Raw genomic sequence first — 23,406 nt, 5'->3', positions numbered from 1 at the left:
TTGTTTTCTCCTCCAGATTGTTCATCCAGCCTATCTTATTTAGACAGACATAGGGAGATAATAACATGCACAAACAAGACAGAGAACAACCAAGCAACAAAAGAAAAGAAAGCAAAACAACAACAGCAAAAGCCAATGACAAAACAAAAACACAACAACAACCAAAAAAGAAAAGCCTGTAGTTAGTTCAAGGACTGTTTGTTGGCCTTTAGGAGTGTTTTTTGGTTGAGTCTGATGTGATGCCAAGCCCTGGCCCCAAAGTCTATTTTTGGTATTCCCTGGGGACTTCGTTGCTCTGTTTCCCTTGCTGTTCTGTTGCATGCCCTTAGTGTTTTGCCTCGTTGTGGTAGGATCAGATCAGGCGCAATTCCCACACCGTGTCTCCAGTGTTGTCCCCTGTAAGGCTATGGGTCAGTGCTGTGAGGGATGTTATGTCTCACAGTGGGGCCGGCCATATGGTCTTCTCTGTGGATTGGATGCTCTGAGTGGGAATATCATCTTCAAGGCTCGGTGGGCCTCTGTTGCGGTGAATCCACCACCTGGCTCCCTTTTGCACACACTACATGGATCCTGCATTTCAACACCTCTGTTACAAAGCTAACACATACTGACAGAGTCGCTGATACCTAGCATGGCCTATTACAGCTGAAAACAGGACAGAAAAAAATCCTCCACCCTCACGGAATCGGTCATCCAATATAAGAGATGAACAATCAATCAATCAATCAATCAATAGATAAGCTATTTCTCTGTGTTAAATGCTATGAAGAATCAACAAGAGTGTGTTAAGATGCCTGGTGGCTGAGGGTCCGTGTGGTCCGGGGCCCCAACCAGGTTAGTTCTGAGCTCAGAACTAAACAGTGGAGCGGAACCCTCTAGGCACAAAGGTGACACAGGAGCACTGGCAATCCACCAGTTGCCATGAAGTCAATTCCAACTCGGGGTGGCCCTTCCTGGTGTGCCAGAGCAGAACTGTGCCCCAGGGAGATTTTGGTGGCTGACTTTTCAGAGGTAGATCAGGGGGCTCTTTTCCTGAGACACTTCTGGGTCAGTTTGAACCTCCAGCCTGTCAGTTAGCAACCGAGGGCGTTTACTGTGCCACCGCCCAGGGTCTCTAGGCCAAGGTCGGCCTAGAGTGCGAAGACAGTCCAGTGGGAGCAACCTTAATGGGGTCAGGAGCACAAAGCAGACTCCTGAGACGGGGGTCATGAGGAGAGGGGGAGCCGGGGGAGGTGAGGTTGCTGAAGTGCCAGTGATCAAATCGCCGAGGGCTCTGAGGAGCAATGTAAAGACTCTAGAGTTCCTTCCTAAAGAATCGGGAAGCCAGTGGGGACTCTTTCCACAGGAGTGTTAAAAAAAAAAAATCCCAGAGAAAAAGTTGTCAAATTGAACTTCAGCAAAATTAAAAATCTCTGCTCTGCTCATGTGAAGACATTATTAAGAATATGAAGGAGGGTGGCGCCAGGTGGGCGGAAGGCAGTGGGGGATAGTGGGTGTGGGTATGGGTGTGTGCGGGTGGTCTGCTGACTGGGTAAATGGGGAAAACAAAGCTTTGACATCAGAATTTTTTTTTTTAACTCCAAAAAGCTAACAGTGAAAAGGCAACCCAAACTCAAATCACGCTCCCAACCCAGAGGGGCCGAAAAACGTGACTAGATACTTCACAAAAGAAGATTTACAAAGTGCCAAGAGGCTAGTGAAAAGACTCTCTAGACATCATGGAATTGGAAGTTAAAACCTGTATGAGATACTGTTCACACCCCCAAGAATAGCTGAGAGGAGCAGTGGTGTAAGCATTGGTCTACTAACCTCAAGGTGGGCAGTTCAGACCCACCGGCCATGAAAGACGAGGCTGTCTGCTCCTACAAGGATCTAGCGCCTTGGAAACCAGAAGGAGCCGTCCCACTCTGCCCAACAGAGTCGCTGTGAGCCAGAATTAACCTGACGGCATTGCATATAGAACAGTTGAAGACCCCCCTTGTTGGTACAAATAGTTAATTCAATCAGCTGTGTGTTCATCTGGGTAGACTAGAGAAACAAATTCATAGACACTCATGTGTATAAGAAGGAGCTTTATATACAAGAGCAATTGAATAGTGAGAAAACATCCCAGCCCAGTCCAGATCAAGTCCATAAGTCTGATATTAGCCCGTATGTCCGATACCCATCTTTGAAGTCCTCTTCAGCACATGCAATGACACCACATCCCAGCCCAGTCCAGATCAAGACCATAAGTCTGATATTAGCCCGTATGTCCGATACCCATCTATGAAGTCCTCTTCAGCACATGCAATGACACCGAATGCAGGAAGATCACAGACCAGTGGGTGGAAAGTCTTGTGGATCCAGTGACATTGTAAGCATTTCAGCGCTGGCAGTGGTCTCCAGGTAGCTTCTCTGGCTCCAGAGGTCTAGTGTAGTTCCACGCGTCTTGTCAGTAGAGCATCTTTCAGGGAGTCAGCCTAGAGAGAAAAGGTCTCCCGCCTCCAAGAAGGAAAGATAGGAGTTCCTAGAATCCTCAGGAGAAGGCCATGCCCACACAGAGGTCTCATTGGCTATCTCCCGATTGACAGGCTAGACTCCACCCCACACTCCAAATCCTCAAATTGACACCAGATTCTGTAGCAACCACAAGCTGCTAGCCAAAAGCGCTGCCACTTGAATCTGACAAAAGGCAACTGGGAGGAAAGGCCTGGCCATCTACTTCTGAAAAATCAGCCACTGAGCCCCACCTGGACTGCAGTTCTCTGACACGTGACGCCGTCATGAATTGCAGTCAACCTGACAGCCACTGGTTTTGCTTTCAAGACTTGCCGAAAACAAAAGACCGACAATACCAAGTCTAGGTGAAAATGTGAATTCACCAAAACGCTGATCCTTGGCTAGAGACTGTGTAAAATAGTGTAGCCACTTTGGGAAATTAATAGGCAGCTTCCAGTTTATGAAGGCATTTACCCTTTCGCCCTCCAACATGGAAACATGTTCACAGAAAGACTTGGAAAAGAATGTGTATGGTGGCCTAATGCATAATTGCCACTGCCAGGATGGATTAAACAGATTGGGCTGTCTTCCTACCATGTGCATTATTCAGAAATAAAAGAGAATGATCCTTAGTACAATGGTCTGTACGAATCTCAAAATATTGCATGAAGCAAAAGAAGTCAAACACGGAGTACATGTTGCGTGAGAGTGAAGACGCAGAACAACCAAACTCCCTGCCATTGAACCCATGTTGACTCGATTCATAGGGACCCTATGGGACAGGTAGAACCACGCCTGTGGGTTTGTGAAACGGTCACTCTTGCCAGGAGTAGAAAGCCCCATCTTTCTCCCAAGGAGCTGCTTGTGGCTTCCAACTGCTGACCTTGAGGATTGCAGCCCAATTCATAACCACTAGGCCACCAGGAAACCGCCTGTATACTGAATGCCAGGAGGGAATTTCTCCGGATGAAGCAGCAGGAAGCTTTGGGGGATAATAAGAAGATTCAATGTCTTGCTTTGGTTCATGGTCTTGTAAGTATGTATAATGTTGGAACTTCATCAAACTCTAGACCTGCGATGTAAGCATCTTATTGTCTATGGATTATGTTGTGAATGCCATTGAGTTGGTGCTGGCCAGCCCTGCACCATCCTCGAAAATGTAATTAAATGTGAGCCCGTTGTCGCAGCCCCTGTGTCCACAGTCAATCCAATGGAGGCATTTCCTCCAACACGGTGTCCTTTCCAGAGACCCGTCTCTCCTGAAAGCACGTCCAAGGTACAGGAGACGAAGCCTGGCCACCCTCATTTCCAAGGAGCCTCTGGCTGTGCCTGACTTCTCTTATGAATTCTGCCTTGACCAAAGGTAAATAAAACGGAAAGAATGACCCATGGTGGCCTACCCTAAATACTCCGTGTCTTTGCGAAAAGTGGCAGAGCGGAAAGAATTATACGTGGGGTCCGATATATGTAGGTTCCAAAAATACAGGAAGGCCCGCGTCATGCAAGTCACATAGCCTCCTTCCGTTTCCACCTCGGCAAATAAAACTATCCGATTCACAAGATGGCAATCAGCACTGAATGAAAGATTGTTTACCAAGTAACTGACCTCGTACCTATCACCTGGTGTGTTCCAAAGAAACTTCGCTACATTATATAGGCATACAGAAAATACACTGCAATCTCCAGAGTTCAACTCGCAGTGCATGTTTCTGCCCTGCTTTGAGAATGATGCCGTCGTAACTTCAGCCAGAAATGGGAAAATCAGAAGGGGAAGCTGAACAGAACCCGGGAAAGAAACCCCTCTGTGGGGGCGCCTGTGGACACAGGTGGTAGCTGTCATTTACTGGTGATCATTATAGGAAACTCTGGCACCTTCGGTGATCATACACAAATCTGTCATCATCGTGTCCGACTTCATCTTTTACCAGTGTCAGAGGGGGACGGGAAAAGGCATTTGGAAGCCCCCACCCCCACCCCTTCCTCGCCGCGCACAAGTCCACGGAGCTGTACTTACTGGAGGTGGCCGGCCTCTGCCTTCCTAAAGGAGACGCGCATTTGTATCTTTCCAGATGTCTCCGTGACAAATCACGTGGGCCGCTTCAGGTCTGATGTAAAGCTTAGGATTCAGAATTCATGGAGAAGTAAGAACGGGGTGGAAATACACCCTTCGCCTCGAGGCCGAAGCCTTGAGTCCTGGTCTCCAGTCCTCTGACTTAATCTCCTCTCGTGTCTCTACCTGGTCCGCTTCGGAGGACCCCAATCCTTTGTGACACCCTTGGAGAGGCCCTCTTCTCTGTCCTCTTGCGTCACAGGGGCTTCTCCGGCAGATCCAGCTGGCCTACAATAGCCCCTCTCCCCAGGTCGGGGGCCAGGGCCACCTGTTGCCTGCCATTGCCACCAGTTAGTACAATAAGCGAGGGGAGGGAAAATGAAATGTCCACCCCTACCGTGCACTCTGAGCGAGCCTCCTCTCTGTGTGCGACTTGAACCAGACGGCAGCTACCCGGAAAACAGCTTCTGCTGGTCTTCAGCGGGGTCGTCTCCAGCCTGTCGTCCCTGCCCACCGGGGCTCTCCTTACCTGGCCTTTCCTTTCTGCAGAGCCTTCCTGGAAGCCTGGCAACTGGACACATTGCTCTGCTACCTGTGGCCACTTGGGAACCAGCCTCCAGAGACCCCGGTGTGTGGCGGCGGACGGGCGGGAAGTGAGCCAGGCCCTTTGTGATCATCTCCCCAAGCCACGGGCTGGATTTCGGCGCTGTAACGTCCGGGACTGCCCCGCCAGGTATGAACTGTCACTCGTCTTACCTCGTCAGGACCAAGCTCCTCCTTGGTTTAAAAGGTGCACAGGCACTTGAGCCTCCTGATAAAATAGCTAAGATTTATTTAGCACTTACTCTGTAGCAGTCATTCAGCGAAACTCCTTAAAGCTTCACTTCACAATGACCTCCTATAAGACCCATGCTATCTTATTTCACTGGTGGGAACACTGCCCTAGCTGAACAGAAGCCAGAAGTCCAGGCTGACTTGACAGTCCCTGCTCTGAGTACCTGCTCCAATCGACTTCCTGTACTCACAGTGCTGTGAGCCCCTGGAGCGTGGCTCTTAGCTGCTGCCGTCACCTTGGCCCAACTCTTGGAAATAAAACTAAATGCCTCCTGGCCCTGCACCAGCCTATGACCGGTTGTATATCAGACCATTGTGGTTCTATGTTCTCGACCCAAGTAGACCTCCAGCCCACCTGTCTAGCCTGCCTCAGTGTGGAAAAAGTTTTATAGCCAAGAGCTTTATAGCAGCACGCAGCTCACCACTGCCAGGAATGGAACGATGGTGCCCTGCATGGCAGTGACAAATTCGACCACTGAGCCATCACTGCTTCATCTTGAGAGGCTGAGCTCAGAGGTGTACCTAGGAGACGATGTGGTAAGTCAGAATCGCCAGGGCTACTTGTTAAAACACAGGTCACCATTAAACTCATGAGCTCCACCTAGCCTGGTCTGGTTACCTTGCCTTCAAAAACAAAGCCAACCACCACCAACACCTACACCTACCTCATTGCATCTAGTCGATTACTGCTCATAGCGACCACCCTCTAGGACAAGGTAGACCTGCCCCTGTGGGTTTCTGAGACTATAACTTTATGGGAGCAGAAAGTCTCATCTTTCTCCCATGGAGCAGCTGGTGGTTTCAAACTGCGGACCCTTTGGTTAACCGCCCAAGGCGTAACCACTATGCCACCAGGGCTCCTCCAATGCTCAATAACTTCATCCTAGCCTCTTCTCTTTCTTTCAGATCTGTCCATTTCCCCACCCCCAATCTCCACCATTATCACCAGAGTCCATTGCATGCTCATTCTCACGTGAACTAGTCCAGTAGCCTCCTAATTGTTGTCCATAAGTGGACTCAGCCTGGTGTGCTCACCATTGACAACACCCGGGAGTTTGGCTGCCAACCAGAAGATTGGAGGTTAGAGGTTGGAGTCCACCCAGAGGTTCCTCAAGAAGAAATGCCTGTCAATCTGCTTGCAGAAACCGACCAGTGAAACCCCATGGTACAGTGAACCCTCGTTTATCGCGGTTAATCGGTTCTAGACCCTACCGTGATAAATGAAATTCTGTGAAGTAGGATTCCTTATTTGTAAATCACATATTTTTGTAGTTAGAGCATAGAGGACATGAAAAAACACCCTTTAGTCATCATTACACTCGTATTACCCAATTTATTAAACGAAAAAGGGAAACTACAGTAAAACATTTTGGACGTTACAATGATCATTTATTATTTATTATATTATTTATGGCATCAAGCGTGTACAGTATGAGCCAATCAGTGGCAATAATGACAGAGCATGCGCTGTTACTCAAAAACCGCGATAGAGTGAAGCCGCGGAAGTTGAAGCGCGAAGTGGCGAGGGTTCACTGTACATAGTTCGACTCTGACACACCCATGGCGTCCCTATGATGTGGCGTCAAATTGATAGCACCTGGTTCTTTGTTTTGTTCTTGTTTTCTGGTGCTCCTTCTGCCCACATCTCCTTATTGCTTTTTCTCCATAGCTCTTTCACAAGCTGTTCGCCTTCATTCCCCACGAGACCGTTAAATTCCTTACGAGCAACTATTTGGCTGCTTTGATCAGCCCTCGGCACATCTTTTTACCCTCAAAAGAATTAACAATTGAGTAGCATAGACCCTAGTAGGTAATTGGCCGAATTGTGACGAATCACATAGCAAAGACAACTCAGAATCAAACACACTGCCACCCCGTTGATTCAGATCCATGGCGACCTTACAGGGGGCGGGGCCTGTGCCTGTGAGCCGCTGGGACTGTAACTATTAACGGTAGCAGAAAGACTCATTTTTCTCCCGCCCAGTTGCTGGTGGTTTCCACCTGCTGATCTTACAGTTGGCAGCCCAACTGGCAACCACGAGGCCCCCAGGGCTTCTTTGGTAGCAAGATAGAATTCCCTAAAAAAGAGTAGCATTCACTGAGCACAAACCTATGAGACAGATACTTAGAAGTAGTATTTGCTGAGTGCTTACTAGGGGCGGGGCACTATTTTAGATACTGGGATAGTAAACGTGGAAAGAACCCCACTTGACTGATGCGAAAGTAGAATCAAATAGCTCACTGCTCTTGTAGAAAATGCCCGCCGGAGGTCTAGTTTCCCGTGCAAGGTGAAATAGCTGCCTTGGGGCATGTTTGTGCGACGCTCACGTCCGCCCACAAGCTCTCATTCTTCCAAGGACACTCTCCTGTTCAGAGTCATCCCTCAGGAATCCACAAACCGACCCAACAAGACGGCAGTGGTTGTTCAGTGCCATCTGGCTTATTTTGACTCATGATGACCCTGTGTCAGGTACGCTTGCCAGGTCTTTCTCCCGCTGAGCTACTGCGTGTGCTTGAACTGCCAACCATTTGGTGAGCAAACTAACACTTAACCCTTGTGCCACCAGGGCTCCCTGGTCCTACAATAACCACGGTGACATTTATCCAAGAGAGGGATTTTATGTCACTTCCTGACTATCACCAAGTGAAAAGAATTCATTTGGGGACACTTATCACAAGCCCTGTTTATTAACTATTCCTGAGCGCCTAAAAAAGAATAGGACCATACATTTTCATCTCTAGAATAGACCAGAGAGGTCATCTAGCTCCATCTCTCTGTTCGTCAGTGGTCCTTAACGCTTCTTCATCATGTACCCCTCTGGTATTCTAGAGAACCTATGGCTCCCTTCTCTGAGCAAGGTTTTTAAATATATAAAACATAACATATTTGATGACAAGGGAAACTCATTATAGTGAAGTTACTGAAATATTAGACATGTGAAACATACGCTAAATAACAAGATTTAGTGAGATTTTAGGAACGCTGGGCGCACTGTACTACAAGCATTGGACTGCTAACAACAAGGTCTACGGTTCAAATCCAGCAGCTGCTCTGCAAGAGAAAGATGAACAGACTGCTGTTCGCATAAAGATTCACTGTCGCAGAAATCCTATTGAGGGTTGCTGTGAGACAGAATTCACTTGACGGCAGTGGGTAGCGGTAATTTCATTTTGAAGTCCTGGTGCAGGTTAACTCTATTTGGAGAGATCTGCTATCAGTGTAATGTGATGCCCAAGTAGCCAGAGTGTTTAAAGGCGACAAAATCACAGGTGTTGCCAATATGCAGGTGGTCTGTGGCCTACATTTATACTGGAAGGAAACAGTTCAGTCAAAGTTCAATGACAATGAAGGCATGATCCTTTCCATGGACATCCAAGTGCATGGCCATCTTGGATAACCATAGACTGGACCTTTCATTGGGAACCAGGCTCGGCAGTGTCCCGGCCATTGGAACATCGTCACAGCAGAGAGCTCATGAGATGCCTCCTTCTTAGGTTACACTTCTACAATCATTAAATCGCAAAAATTAGAGTCAGCTCCCAGTGGTGTTAGCACATTAGCTAGTGACCACCTTCAAGCTATTGACCTCTGGGCATCTGTTTCTGCCTAAGGAGAACTATGTGAGGTCACGTGTAAGTATCTTGCCAAGGGAACAGTATGTCGTTGTTGTGAGCCACGATTGAGTTGGCCCTTGGAGACTACACACACAATGGGATTGGACCGTTGAGATCCAGAGGTTTCCTTTGACTGATATTTTGGAAGTGGATCGCCACGCCTTTCTTCCTTCTCTGTCTGATAGTGTGGACACCCCACAAACCCTGCTATGCATCAAACGAGCCCCCCTGGTGGACGAGTGGTGACAAGGAATGGTCGGCAGTCTCCCATACATAAGTACCTAAAACACAGGATTCTCCCCCACGTTGGCTTCAAGAAATTGAAAAATCTTTTGAAGTCTCCACCTATATTTTTTTCTCCAGCTCTACCCAAAGGTGCCACACAAAGAGGGTTCATCATAAAGTTGAAGATGTCTCCACTCCACTGCAATAGTAGTCACCAGGACAGGATGGCTCTGCTACTCTTCTGAACAAAAGCAAAGGATGCTGGGCACTATCTAGCCCACTGCCTGTTCCCATAGAGACACATAAGAGTCTTGCAACAGCCATCATGTTAGAATAAACTTCCTTTCCAAGAGTTGATTCCCCGTGAGGCCTGACCGACCAGTCCTTACTAAGGTCTTGTAGTTTTTGCTTCTAGGTGGTTGACAAGCGCCTGGTCAGAGTGCTCTGTGTCTTGTGGTGAGGGGTTCCGTAGTCGGCAAGTAACCTGCAAACGGATAAGAGCCAATGGGACGGTGCCGTCAGCAATGCCGAGAGAGTGTGCTGCCAAGGACCGACCTCTGGGGAAGAAACCGTGCTCCAGTCGCCCGTGTGTGCCCTGGGCTGGTGAACCAGAGAACCAGGTAACGCTGCCTGCTCTGCCGTGCTGCCAGTTTCATACTTGTCACCTTGTTCCTAATCAATATTGATTTTCACTTTGGAGAACATCTAGCTAATCTCTAAAATGAGTATATATGTCTCCCTATCTCAAGGTTTATATTTGGAAATACTAGACTTTTGGTCATTGGGTCATTGGGTACAAAAATGATACAGGTTTGGGACCTTGGAATGTCACACCAATAACAGAAATTCCAAGATAGGTAGTGTGTTAGTCCAGGTAGACTAGAGAAATAAATTCATAAATGTGCATATGTGTATAAGAGAGAGTTTTATATAAAGGGTAATTGTGTATTAAGAAACCATCCCAACCCAGTCCAGTCTAAGCCCATAAGTCCAATATTAGCCCATATGTCCCATACCAATCTATAAAGTCCTCTTCAAACTCATGAAACACATGCAATGATGCCAAATGCAGGATGATCACAGGCCAGTGGGTAGAAAGTCTTTGGATCCAGTGGCGTTGTAAGCATCTCAGCACAGGCCGGGGTCTCTACATGGCTTCTCCGGCTTCAGAGGTCTGGTTGCATCAGGATAGGTCCATGTGGCTTTTCCAGCTCAGGGCACTAGCCTAGTTCCATGTGTCTTGTCAGCTGCAATGTCTCCCAGGGAGTGAGCCTTGTGTCAGTAGAGAGTCTGTCCCCCACCTCCAAGAAGAAAATCCAGGAATTCCCAGAATTCTCAGGAGAAAGCCATGCCCACACAGAGGCCTCATTGGCTATGATTCGATTGACAGCCTAGACTCCACTCCTTCACTCTTAATCCTCTCAAGTCCCAAATTGACACCAGATTATGTAACTACCACAGGTAGTTTTGGGGGCCATAGGAACAAGAGCAGCCTTCAGGAAAAAGGTGATGATACCTGCTCAGGAATCTCAGAGTTTATATACCAAATGCTGCCTTGCATAATATCACAATAAAAGAATATTTAGGTGAAAATGTAAAGAAATATGTAGCAGTTTATAAAGAAAAACCTAACACATTGTTAAAAGCATGGAGGACAGTTTGTGTTGATGAAAAAAGCTACTCTAGTGGTGAGTGGACAGTCTCGTGGTCGACAGATGTCCAGTCCCTAAGGGAGTCCATGCATAGCCTCTATGGCAATGAAAATGACAGCGGAACCTCTTTTGATGGACCTCGACTAGTTACTTCTGACATTCATATTAGGAAATAAATCAGTGAGCACAAGGAATTTTCAGGACCATGAAACTATTGGAAGTGTGTCAAAGCATCCGGGAACACTGACATAACTGAAGCTGTGCCTCGAGCAGGAAGAGGCATGGGTCAGGGAGGAGAAGTTCATGGCAGTTAATCATCAGGGAAATGATGGTTTCAAAACTAGGTGATAGGATATTACAAACACCTGTTGAAAGGAATCAAGATGTAAGTGAGTGGAAAGATACTCCAGTCATGGGTTGGAGACGTAGCATTCTTAAGATGGCAAAACCAAAAAGCCAAACCCACCGCCCTCGAGTCAGGCTGACCCGCTAGCAACCCTCCAGTCGCCTTATGGGACAGCGTAGAACTGCCCCTGTGGAATTCTGAGACTGTGACTCCTTTCAGAAGTAGAAAGTCTTATCTTTCTCCCGTCGAGCCGCTGGTGGTTTCAAACTGCCAACCTTGTGGTTAGCCGCCCAATGTGTTAGCCAACCTTGTGGTTAGCCGCCCACTATGCCTCTAGGGCTCCTTTGAAGATGGCAGCACTCCCCAGATTGCTCTGTCAAATCAATGCAGTCCCTCTCAGGATCTCTGTTGGCTTCTTTGAAGAAGTTTCAAAGCTGATTCTAAAAGTCATATGGAAATACAGAAGACTTCGAATAGCCAAAATCTTCTTCAAAATGAGCCAAGTTGGAGAACTCACACTTCCCAAGTTATAAGTTCCTACCAAGTGACAGTAATCAAGACAATGTGGTATTAGCAGAGGCTAGACCTAGAGATCAATGGAATAAACAAGAAAGAGTCTAGAAATACAACCATGGAGCCAGGTCAATCGCCTGGGTTCCAATAGAGAAAGAGACTAGCAGGTTCTTCCTGGCTCGGTGGGCAGGGTGTCTGGCCCACAAGCTGTATTCTGACCCTCGCGACTACACCTGCCCCGGGGAGGCAGCTGGTTCCCCTGTGACAGGTCTGTGGCTGCCCTGCCTCTGTGCTGCTCGGAGCGCACCCAACCTTCCTGATCGCACAGGGCCGATAGCATGCTGTGCTTTTGTTCCAGTGTCCTGGGCATTGCATGGGTCGTATCATGAGAGTACAGCAGCCGCTCCACACAGTTTGTCATCAGCACAATGGCTCTGCAGCACGGGACGCCAACTGCGACGACAGAAAGAGGTACTGGCCTGCTCCGGGACGTCCCGCAGTCCCTCTTGCTTCCATCAGTGACTACAATTGCCTGGGGGGAAAAAAAAGAATTCTTTCAGGTTTCTACCCCCTCTCATAAGTGACCATTCCTATTGGGTTACGGCTTCTATGGCCTACCTAAAGAATGAAATAATATGTACTATTTATGCTCATAGTTTATTTTGGTCATAAACATATGGAGAGAGCCAATTCTACAAGCAGAGGAAACCTAAGAAGGGGTAGTGGTCAGATACATATGTAAAGTTGGCTCTTCAAAAAACGCTCACTCTATCAAGTTGAGAAGTTGACGGAGCCTCATGAAATTTCTTGGTGCTTTTTAAATGTTTACTATGCTATTTATTGTTTTTCATGTGTTGGATTAACTGTATTATATCTCTGTGTAGAGATGATTTAGATTAGGATATTGGTAACATGATTTAACAGAGAATAAGGAGTTTACAGGAGAAAGGAGTTTACTGCGCTCTTAAGGGAAGTGGGAGTTAATCGATGCTTTGGGGAGTAAAAGAGCTTTGCCCTGTGCAGTCATTTAGAGAACACACTGCCCATGTTGTGGCTCCACTATCCCAGCGGTCTTGAGCCAGCATTGACCTTGAGGGCAGACTGACCAGAGACTGCAGTTCTGCCGCTCTCGTGTGGCTAATCTTTCTGAGGTTAGTTGTGTAATCTGCAACGTGGGTTCTCCTCACTCATTTGAATTTATGGTCGAGAAGTTTTCATTCATTGCTCAGCAGCCTGGCTCAGACCCGGTGCTCAGTAAGGGGCTGTTTCTTCCTCAGCCCTACCTTGAGTGTTGCTAAAGAAAATGGATGCTCTCCACAGTTGGTTTGCTTCCCACTTTGAGCTTACTGCATTCGATGCAATGGAGAGGCAGTTGCCGTCCCGGTTCCGTACAGCCTGGTTTCACGCCAGAACCATTCTCCGCAAATGGACAATGTTTGAAACAGCTGCCCTCAATCGCAACCTGTCCCCGGCCCGCAGGAACGTCAACGCAGACCCTGGAGGAGGGAGTGGGAATTGAGGGGAACAAGAGACACGAGAAATGGAGACAAGACAGTATTCTGATCAAGTCTCTCTTTATTGAGTGAAAGGTTGCAGCCTATATAGGCCAGGGGAGGGGAAACACCCGTCTCACATGTAAATTAGGCCACTTTGGCAATAGGCCAATCAAGGAGTCCAGGGAGCATGCCCTCAGTAACGGTTTACAGTCTTCAACCAGGTCCGTGAAGTGAAGTCATTTTATGCAAATCAGGTGCAGGCACTGGATATGTAAATAGGGTGAAGACAATCTCCTACCCAATCAAAGGGAAGCAGGATATAGGTGCTTTGTCACACCATGTATGGAAACCCCCTTATCTGTTTCTAGGCAGACTTGAAGGCTAAACTCAGTCCGTCCCAAGGACAGGCTATTCAGAGGGGAGATAACAAAATTACAAAACTATGTCACGTAGGCAGGAACGGAAAAGTACTGCAAGCTCTGACAAAATATAGTGAAGATTGAGCTGAATGGCCCCGGACATCAACCAAGCTGGGTAGTTTCTTGTGTTGCCGAGAAACTCGGAGCCACGCACAAATTGAAATGCAGCATCCAGATGTTTCTCTCTGCATTTACATAGAGATACTTAAAAACACAGATGCATGCCTAGGTTTTGTTTAAAGAAAGCGTACATATTTTTCTGAACTTTGCTTTTTCTACTTAACAAATGTTAAGAGGCATTTTTCACCTAAATGCATAGAGATCATTTCATTTTTGTTGTTATCCAGCCCCACCCCACCACCCCAAAAAAGAAAATAAACTCATTGTCTTCTAGTCAATTCCAGTTCACAGTGACCCAGTAGGACTGAGCAGCACGGCCCCGTAGGGTTTCTGAGACTTTAAATCTTTATAGGAACAAATAGCCTCATCTTACTCCTAAAGAGTGACTGGTGGGTTCGAACCACTGGCATTCTGGTCAGCAGTTCAGTGCATAACCCATTATGGCACTTGGTTTAGTTGATACTATATCATTCGCAGGCTGATAGACATTTGATTGTTCCAATATTTTGCCATGGCAAACATTTCAGTAAACATCCTAGAAAAATTATCTTTGTACACTCAAGTAGGTTACAGGGTAGATGTGATATAAAATCAAATTGATAGACAAACTACCATCAGAACATCTGTACCAACAGAATATGCTAATCCCCACTTTTCATCCACATTCTGTAGGTTTGTTCGTGTGACGAGTGAAACATTGCATCTCATTTTGCTTTGTACTTCTCAAATGACTCTTTATCTGCTTCAGCTGTCTGCGTTGGGTTTGGTGTGAACCTGACCACTTTTCTTGAGCTCAGACGGCACCAGTTCCCAGGCCACCATTCGCTCTCACCTGGTCCATTCCCACAGTCATCTAGCCCATGAGATCCTCTCCCGTCTACTTTCTACACTGCCACTGGAGGGATCTTCCCAGATTCTGATCACACCACCACCACTACAATCCATCTCCCTGGGGGATTAAATCATTTTAGAAGCTTCACTTGCACTTCAGACCTTGACCAATCTTAAAGGGACTGACAACAATTCTTAATGCAGCTTATACAATACTGCAGTCAAGTCCTATCTACCTCTGTAGTCTCTTCCAAGACCTTAACCTTACCTCTGTCCCCTCACCTCTAGTTCCAGCTACACTGCTTTTTGTTTGGCACCTTTCAGAAGCTGTGTGCTCTTCACAGGAGTAGAAAGCCTCATCTTTCTCCCATGAAGAGGCTGGTGGTTTCCAACTGCTGACCTTGTGGTGAGCAGCCCAATTTATAACTCAAAACCACATGCGAAAAAAGTAGGGAAGATTTAGTGGCTGATGATTAGCCCTGGTAGTGCAACAGCTAAGTTCTTGACTCATCACCAGAAGGCAATGGGTTCAAACACAAACAGTGGCTCGGAGCGAGTGACAGAGACCTGGAAATCTGCCCATGAAGAGACCAGAGCCTGGGAATCCAAGGGGGTGGTTTGACCCATCAGATGGCTCTTGAGGAGTCAGGATGGCCCCAACAGCACTGCCAATGACGCTTATCGAACCGGGCTTTAGGAAGAGATGTGGAAGGGTGCCCATTTAACAAAAGTCATAACAGAAGGGAAATTCCCAGGGCTAAATGAGAGAAACCAAGTCCGCTTTCATTTTCTGCACTATTTCTGTTTCCTCCGTTTAACTGTCCCACTTCGATATCTTGATGTTTTTGTTTCATGCTGCAACTTGGCTCACCTGTCTGGTGATTGGCGGGGGAAGGACAGCAATGGTTCTTGGAGCGCGCTGGCGTGGGTTTCTTTTGCAGTTGGTGTTGATCGGTGCTGCCGAGTTGATTTTGACTCAAAGCAGTTCCCTCTGACAGAGGATAACTTCCCCCTAGAGCAGTGGTTCTCCACCTTCCTGATGCCAAGACCCTTTCATACAGTTCCTCGTGGTGGTGACCCCCCAACCATCAGATTATTTTTATTGCTACTTCATAATTGTCATTTTGCTACTGTTATGAATCAGGTGACCCCTTTGAAAGGGTTGTTCGACTTTCAAAGGGGTCTCGACCCACAAGTTGAGAACCACTGCCCTGGAGTTTTGTAGGCTATAATCAGGAGCACGTATCAGGTCTTTTTCCCACAGAGCCACTGGGTGGGTTCAAACTGCTAACCTGTAAGTTGGCAGCAGGCACTTAACTGCCACGCTACCAAAAACCCATACGACCCGATAGGATGGGGTAGAACTGGCCCTGGGAATCTCCAAGACTATAACTGTTTATGGCAGTAGAAAGCCCTGTCTTTCTCCCTCGAATCTGGCTGGTGGTTTAGAACTATTGACCTTGAACATGGCAGCCTGATGTATATCTACTACACCACCAGCGCTCCCTCAGGACTCCTTAAAACAGAAACTGGTGCATTTGAGAAACAAAAGGATTTCATCGTTGCTTGGGCCTGTTTTCCCACAGATCTTTTCTGCCACAAGGAAGCGTTGACTCTGGGCTCCGTAGAGATGGGTCAGGGGTCAAAGTAGAAGCACTTAGGTAAGACGGAAAAATCCCCAGTTACTACCGTAAGCCAAACTCACTGCCATCGAGTCAATTCCAATTCACAACAGGACTTTAGTAGGTGCTTCCAGCACCATATACTGCCACCAAGTCGATTCTGACTGATGGCAGCCAGGGGCACCTGGTGGATTTGAACAGCTGACCTAGTGCTTAACCATCCAATGCTTACACTCCAGAGCTATCAGGGCTCCTTCAGTAAACGCCAGAGGATGTTTTATAGGGGGTAATATTATCAGTGGCCTTGGGTGGTGGATCTGTTTGCCAGTCCCCTCAGCTGGCCCTGAGCAGGGTTCGGGAGGCAGGGCTTCCATTGAAGAATGTCAGTGGGAATTATCCGAGGAGAGTCAGACCATACTGGGACGTGAGGAAGCGCTCAAGGACATAGAAAGCCTGTTCTCAAAGCAGCGATGGCTAAGCTTAATCAGGAGTCAGAATCACCTGAGAAGTTTTCTTGATTCTTGAGCCTCGCCTCAGTGTTGATGGATCGGGCGCTTTGAGAGTGGAATCCCACCGCCATGTCTTTTAAAAGCTGTCACATGCGTGTCACACAGCCAGACAGCTTCGATGACCAGTTGGATCTGGCTGATGGTAGAAACAGTGACTCAGGACAGACGTGCATATGGATGGACTAGGAATGAGAGATGGAGTAAGTCTAGGAAAGACGAGGTTGCTTAATGATTCCGACTGCCTTCCAACTTTCATGCTTTGCATAGATAAGCACGTGTGTCACAGTTGTTTGCATGTGCCTGCACCCAGGCTGTGGCCATCTGGCTCAGCCATAGCTGTCCAAACCCGTAGGATGGCGCCCTCTACTGGATGGAGTTTTTTTTTTTTTAATTTGCCTTCAATAATGAAGCAACTGCAGTACTGTCCTGAGCTTCTTTCTACCCCAGTGCTGGTCTCTAGCTCCCTGTGCCCCTCTCAGCCCTTATGACGAAGAAGCTCAATGACTGTTTCCAAACCCCACTGTGAAGCAGAGGTACGGTTCTATCCGTGAAGGTCACTTGGGCCTGAAATACCAGAAGTTGAGATAACGTATGCAGAGGGAAGGAGTCTTAGTAAGACTGTGAGGACCACGTTGATGTCCTTTCTTCTAATGGGCATCAACTTCTTCTAATGCTCTCTGAAAATGTGTTGGACCTTCATTCAGTAGAAAGTTGATTTCTGCTGAGGGGAATAGCTGAGGGTTGCCCAGTCTCTGTTGGCCATAGAAAGTCAGCTTTGGGCCCCAGGATCCATGTCCACTAGAGAAAACAAATGCTATGCAGCTGGAAGACCACGTGGCAACTCTCCTTCACAAAACAGAGCAGCGGGCAGGCCCCCAGGTGGGCAAACAGCACGTGTTCTGCCGATGGTCTAAACAACAGTTGGAGATGGAATCAGATGGATCCTTTGAAGGAACACCATAGAAAATAGGTTCCCAAACTTACTTGGCTAACCTCCTCCTTTTCAGGGAAAAAAGAAAAATGCTCAGCACACCCTGAGCGATGAAAACTTTTTGTACTATAGGCCATAATCTGGAATAGAGTGTAGAGCCCTGGTGGCGTAGTGGTTATGTGTTGGGCTGCTCACCACAAGGTCAGCTGTTCAAAACCACCAGCAGCTCCTTGGGAGGAAGATAAGACTTTCTACTCCTGTAAAGAGTTAGTCTTGGAAACCCATAGGGGCCGTTCAACCCTGTCCTATAGGGTCGCCATGAGTTGGAATCGACTCGGTGGTGGTGGTGAGTTTGGTTTGAGTTTGGTTTGCAGCCCCCCTGGATTGTTTGAGTACCCAGGGACCGTATCACCCACTTTGGGAAGCACTGTTGTAGAAAATAGGCCTGGCCAACTGCTTCCATTAAGTTACAGCCCAGGAAATCCTCTGGGGCAGTTCTCTGTAGCACATAGCCGTATTTATTTACCATAGGTTGGATTAACTTCACAGCTAACAGGGGTAAAGGGTGTCTGTCTGTCTGTCTATCTATCTATCTATCTATCTATCTATCTATCATCTATCTATCTTTTGGGTTTGAAGTAAGCCCCTAGATGGAATAGCCCTCCAGTGGCTAAGCCACGCATTGCTTCCAACCCTATGTAATACACTTACTTAGAGAAGTTTGGGTTATCACAATATTCTCATTTTACCACATTTCCCTGCTGGCACTGTGCATTAGGCGTTGGGCTGCTAATGCAAGTTGGTGGTTCAAATCCAGCATCAACTCCTGACTCCTCGGGAAAAATGATTGACAGTTTGGGAAACTCTATATCGGGTAGCTATCAGTCAGAATCAACTTGATGGCAGTGGGTTGGGGTACCATACTTCCAGTGGACTTTCAAAACTCTTCAGAAGCCTCTGATAAGAAAACCAAATTGTCCCATCAAACCCTCAGGATCGAGCCCAGTGAATGGGAAGTCATGAGGCCCCTGTCTCCTCTCACTTCTGAGGAGCTGTTTCAGCTTCATTAATCACAGGCGCAGGTGGGGGTGAATCTCGCCATGTTCATTCCAGATTGTGTGGTATGGAGCTGGAGGGGTCAGTTTCTCGGTCTGAGCAGAGGTGTCTGTGACCAGGAGCCCTTCCCTCCGCTGTCGGTACCGGAAGAAGAACAGTCCCAGAGGCAAGGCTCTGCTGGCAAGATGCACCACTTTCCTTTCGCGACTGTGCCGGCGTGAGCACAGTGTGCTGACATCACTTGGAGGGAGGTCGACCCTTTGTGCATTCCCACTGCAGAGCAGCTTAGGTGCCGGGCTGGGCAATCGCTTTGCATTTTCCTCATCTCTCTACTCTCTCATTCCCGTGTGTCTGACACGTAAAAAGAGCCTTACCAGCATTTTTTTTTAAAAAGTATAATGCACTCTTTGTTGTTGGATCAATATGATCAGCAATCACCTGGCAGATCTGTAGCCTTATGTGGGATTCAATGCATTTTTCTGAAGTGGCTTTTTCCAAAAGAGTCCGTCCTGTGTCATGCACCTGTGACTGTTTCCAGAACCTTCCTAGTACATCTGGGGCTAACTCGAGTAGAGTGGAGGTGCCTTCTCACTGGCTTGAAAATAGTCTGTACTTCCGTCCCCAAAACGATCCAATCTTCTATCAGCCTCATGATTGTTCCACCACTTTTGCTTAGCCAGGGACGATGCCAATCCATTTCCTGGTGAACAGGGTTCTGATGTAAGACCTTTTCCATATGTTAAATCCAGAGTAGGGTCAAAGGCTTGATCCGGCCAGAGGTGACCTGCTGCCTCTCCGGTTTTCTGGCTATTTGGTTTCAGACCCACCTTTAGGAGAAACTGCTCGTCGGGGGCCTGTGATGGCTGCTGGCACACCGGCCCTTGGCAGCCCTGCACAGCAGCCTGTGGCCGGGGCTTCCAGGCCCGCAGGGTGGAGTGTGTGCACCGAAGGAGCTGCAGACCTGTGGCGGAGAGGCACTGCGGGTATCAGAAGAAGCCAACTTCCTGGCGGCACTGTCTGGGGCCTTCCTGTGATAGTACGTACCCCACTCAGGTATCACTGGCACCCCCGCTCCCCCGCCGGGTGCCTTGTCCAGCCCAGACCCTCATGGTGCCCCTTCCCCTGCACCACCACTCAGGGGCCGTTCAGAATGGGTTCGGTGGTTTGGGGACATTAGGAAATGAGCTACGTTGATGTGACTGCTAATCCGTGTTCTTCAGAGCAAATATAGTTGTGTTTTTGGTGTGGGTGGCAAGGCTCAGATTTTCATCCTCTAAGGGAGGGGTCCTGTAAACAGCCTTGGGTACCCAGGGAAATGCCCTGAATTGAATGTAAAATGTATATGCATAGTTTGAGCTAATGAGTCCATAGATTCCAAACGTTTTCCAAGGAGTTCCTAACCCTCCCCACCCCACCCCACCCCCAAGCTAAGGACTGCTACTCTACTCTAGCCACGGTGAGGTACATCCGGGGCCAGCAAGGAAAGGCCACTAGCTGACAGGGAGGCCTATGGATTTGTTACTCTCTTCTTCCCATTCTGTGGCCTCCATTTACAGCTCTTGATGAACTCAAATGAATTTAAAAAGATAATCAGGTCGCTGAAGGGTTTCTAAAGCATGTCACTGAGAGGTTGGTAGTTTGAATCCACCTAGAGGTGCTTTGGAAGAAAGGGCTGGTTTCTCCCAAAGGGTGGAAGCCATTGACTCCCAGTGGAGCGCACAGGGCTGCCGCCGGGAGTCAGAATCCCCCCACCCCCAGATGGCGGCTTTGGCTTCTGCTTTGGGTTGGTGTTTCCTGCTCCTGTTTTGTTTGTTGTCTCATGAGCCACCTCTTGTGGATCTTGGTTTCTCTCCTGGCAGGAGACTGCGCAGACACCGCTCACTACTGCCTGTTCGTAAAGCACCTGCACCTCTGTGCCTTCGACCTCTACAAACACAGGTGCTGCCACTCATGCCAAGGAGGATAAGGCTTTGGTGGGACCACCATGCTGCTGTGAAGAGAAAAGAGACCCCTGAAAGCTCACTGCCCCCCAGCTAGCTGGTCCAATCCCATGTATCTCGTTTACAGCCAAACAGTCCACAAATTCTGGAGTCCCCAGGCCATCATGCAAATACACCTCTGATTTAGCAAATGACCTTTCCCTAAGGCAGTTGTTCTTTGTCGTTTCTTAACCTCAACTCTTGGACGCAGTGTAGGCCAAGCCAGAACAGCATGGGCCAGGGCGTCCTCCCATCGGGCAAACTCCGCCATGGGCATCGCCACGTGCTGCTGCTTCCCGGGATGCCCGAGACTGGCACTGAGCAGTCCATCGGCATCACTCTGGGGACTCCAGCAACCGATGGCTTCCTTCTCCCGCTGGCTTTAGAGCGCCAAGTTCGGCCACGTGTGCACTTGAGAAGCGCTGAGCAAGAGTTGTGACCGTCTGGACTCGGGAAGGAAGGCCTGGCTCTGCTTCTGAAGGTCACCACCATCACAACCCCGCGCCATGGCAACCGGCGTCGGGTTGGGTTGTGCTGACCCAGACGGAGCCAGCGTTTGCAGCGCAGCGGGAGGCGGGTACCACCTGTCGCGGGCATCCGCGACAGAAAGCACGTGGTCGGTAGGGCAACCATCTTCCCAATGATGGCACCCTCTGTGGCCAGATGGGGCAGCAGGGCAGTCAAAGGAGTAAGTCAACCTTTCCTACTGAGTTTAAAGTAAGATTCAAAGCTTTCTTTTCAGAGCTGTGAATGGAACTTTCTCTACGCACTACTCTCCTGCATTCAAACAAAACCAAATCCTTATCAGACCTAATTTATGCATCGAATTGTATCCCTATGGATTTTTATTGTGGAAAAAAATATATATCTAAGAAAGTAATCTAATTATGAAGCATGATCGTTTAAAATTATGGTTTACAATAAATGTTTTAGTTAGAACTGATTTTTCCCCCAGTGAATCCGAAAGGAATTAGGCTAGAAGTTAGAATCAGAACTAGAGGGCAGCTTTAGGATTTGGTTTATGAGATGGGAAATGGGATTCGGGGGTAACTTGAGTCCTAAAGTTAGAGTAGGACTGGGCTAGATAAGAACGGCAGTTACATCAGCACGCAGGCTAGCATGGGCTTCAAAGGTTAGCGTGAAGACCAGGTAAGGTTAGGGTTGGGTTGAGGTGGGTTTGGATGGTGGCCAATACTGGTGCAAGAGTGAGTGTCACGGTGGAGGTTACGTTTGGAGTAAACATTGCTGCTGAAGTATCTCCAGGCTAGCATTCAATTGCAAGTTCAGAAGCCGATTTGGTGATGGAAATCCTTCCTTCATATACTACCACCTCCTGGCTTTTGATGGCACATATACACACACACCCTCATAAGTGGGTGCACTTCTTTATTCCATGCCCTCGCTTACTGCGTGTGCACATGCTGTCTGTCTGTAGCCCGTTTGGCAGCAAAATTACCTGTAACAGGTTGTGCTAAACCTAGTCCTTGGCCAATAGTGATAAGTGAACCATGCATTGTGGTTTGGGATTTGTGTGTGATGGAGTCTGTCTACCATGTGCCAAACGCCTGGTCTCTCTTGCCCTCCCTTCTGCCTCCCTGACACTGGGATGAGCACTACTGTAGGTGGAGGGTCTGGTGGTTGGGGGTGTATGGGGAGAAGTGGAGATGCTACACCAGCCCAGGAGTTTTCAGTTATCAGTCACTTTTGTTAAATTAAAAGACGGATCACTTGTAAAATACTTTGTATATATTTATGATATGACTTCAAGGTGCAATATTTTATTTTGTACAGTGTGTAATAAAGATATGGGACATCTATTTTTCTTATTAACAAAATTCCTTATTAAATCGCTTCACCTTTGTATTTAAAGTTGAAAGTTGTTTTTTTTCATTTGGTATTGTTCTTTGGTCCTTTTGTCACCCAAATGGCATGCCTGTGTCCTTTATTTTACTGCTGTTCCCATAACATGAGAGGTACTGCTTCTCTGTCGTTGATGCTTCAGTAATCCTGGAATAAATTTACTTTGATTATTCAGTGACCTTCTTATCTGTGTAATTGATTTCTTGATGTTCCCGTAGCCTTGGGGATTGTCACTTTGGCTGCCCTTGAACACTGTGAATATTGGAGCAACCCTGGTGGGTCCATGCCTGGGACTGTCCATTGTAGTGTGAGTTTCAGTATGCACAGGTGGTCCAGTAAGGGATCGCGCTAACCTTCCCCTGCCCCATTCAATCAGCTATGCTCTGTGGATGATTTTAAAAGAAAGTTGGGTAGAAAGAAAGGGTGGAGAGAATTCCCCACAAAAGCATCCTGAAATAGGCATAGAAGTGGGTAGTAGATAGAAGAGCAGGAGGTGGCCATTCTTTTATTTTTTAATCTTTGTTAGTGTAGGGAGTGATTTTAGATGTCTGCACTGAGAGAATCCCCTTCTCTAACTTTCTATCATTTGCATAGACCCCTGAAGATGATCATGAATATTTATAGGCAATATTCATGTTATTGTTGTAATTCTCTTCACTGACCATGGGCCTTAGATAGCCAAAGTCACTTGTTGAAGACAAAAATATTGCAGTACCTTTTGAGAGTATGTTAACCTCTGACACTGAGCCATACAGAAAATAAGCAAGAAAATATCTCCATTCTCCAATCTCTCCATAGTGTCCTTTTTACGTAAACAAACAAAGATGGCTGACCTCGGTCACTTCCAATAAATCATCTCGTACTGTA

General features: G+C 47.6%; 1 protein-coding gene across 1 annotated transcript in view; it reads left to right on the top strand.

Annotated features, from left to right (window-relative positions):
• ADAMTSL3 (ADAMTS like 3) overlaps positions 1-22,717 on the top strand; it is a 411,606-nt gene extending 388,889 nt beyond the window's left edge. The window contains exons 25-29 of the mRNA XM_045286295.1: positions 5,081-5,264; positions 9,621-9,825; positions 12,075-12,187; positions 19,522-19,736; positions 20,560-22,717. Of these exons, the coding sequence (XP_045142230.1) occupies positions 5,081-5,264; positions 9,621-9,825; positions 12,075-12,187; positions 19,522-19,736; positions 20,560-20,666 (824 nt within the window). The 3' untranslated portion in view covers positions 20,667-22,717. The remainder of the gene's footprint in view (positions 1-5,080; positions 5,265-9,620; positions 9,826-12,074; positions 12,188-19,521; positions 19,737-20,559) is intronic.
• Positions 22,718-23,406: the final 689 nt, after the last annotated feature.

This window comes from Echinops telfairi, unplaced genomic scaffold, assembly GCF_000313985.2.
Source record: "Echinops telfairi isolate 266 unplaced genomic scaffold, ASM31398v2 ScPeMD7_7;HRSCAF=31, whole genome shotgun sequence".
Lineage (NCBI taxonomy): Eukaryota > Metazoa > Chordata > Mammalia > Afrosoricida > Tenrecidae > Echinops > Echinops telfairi.
This window is presented reverse-complemented; position numbering and strand designations above follow the sequence as displayed.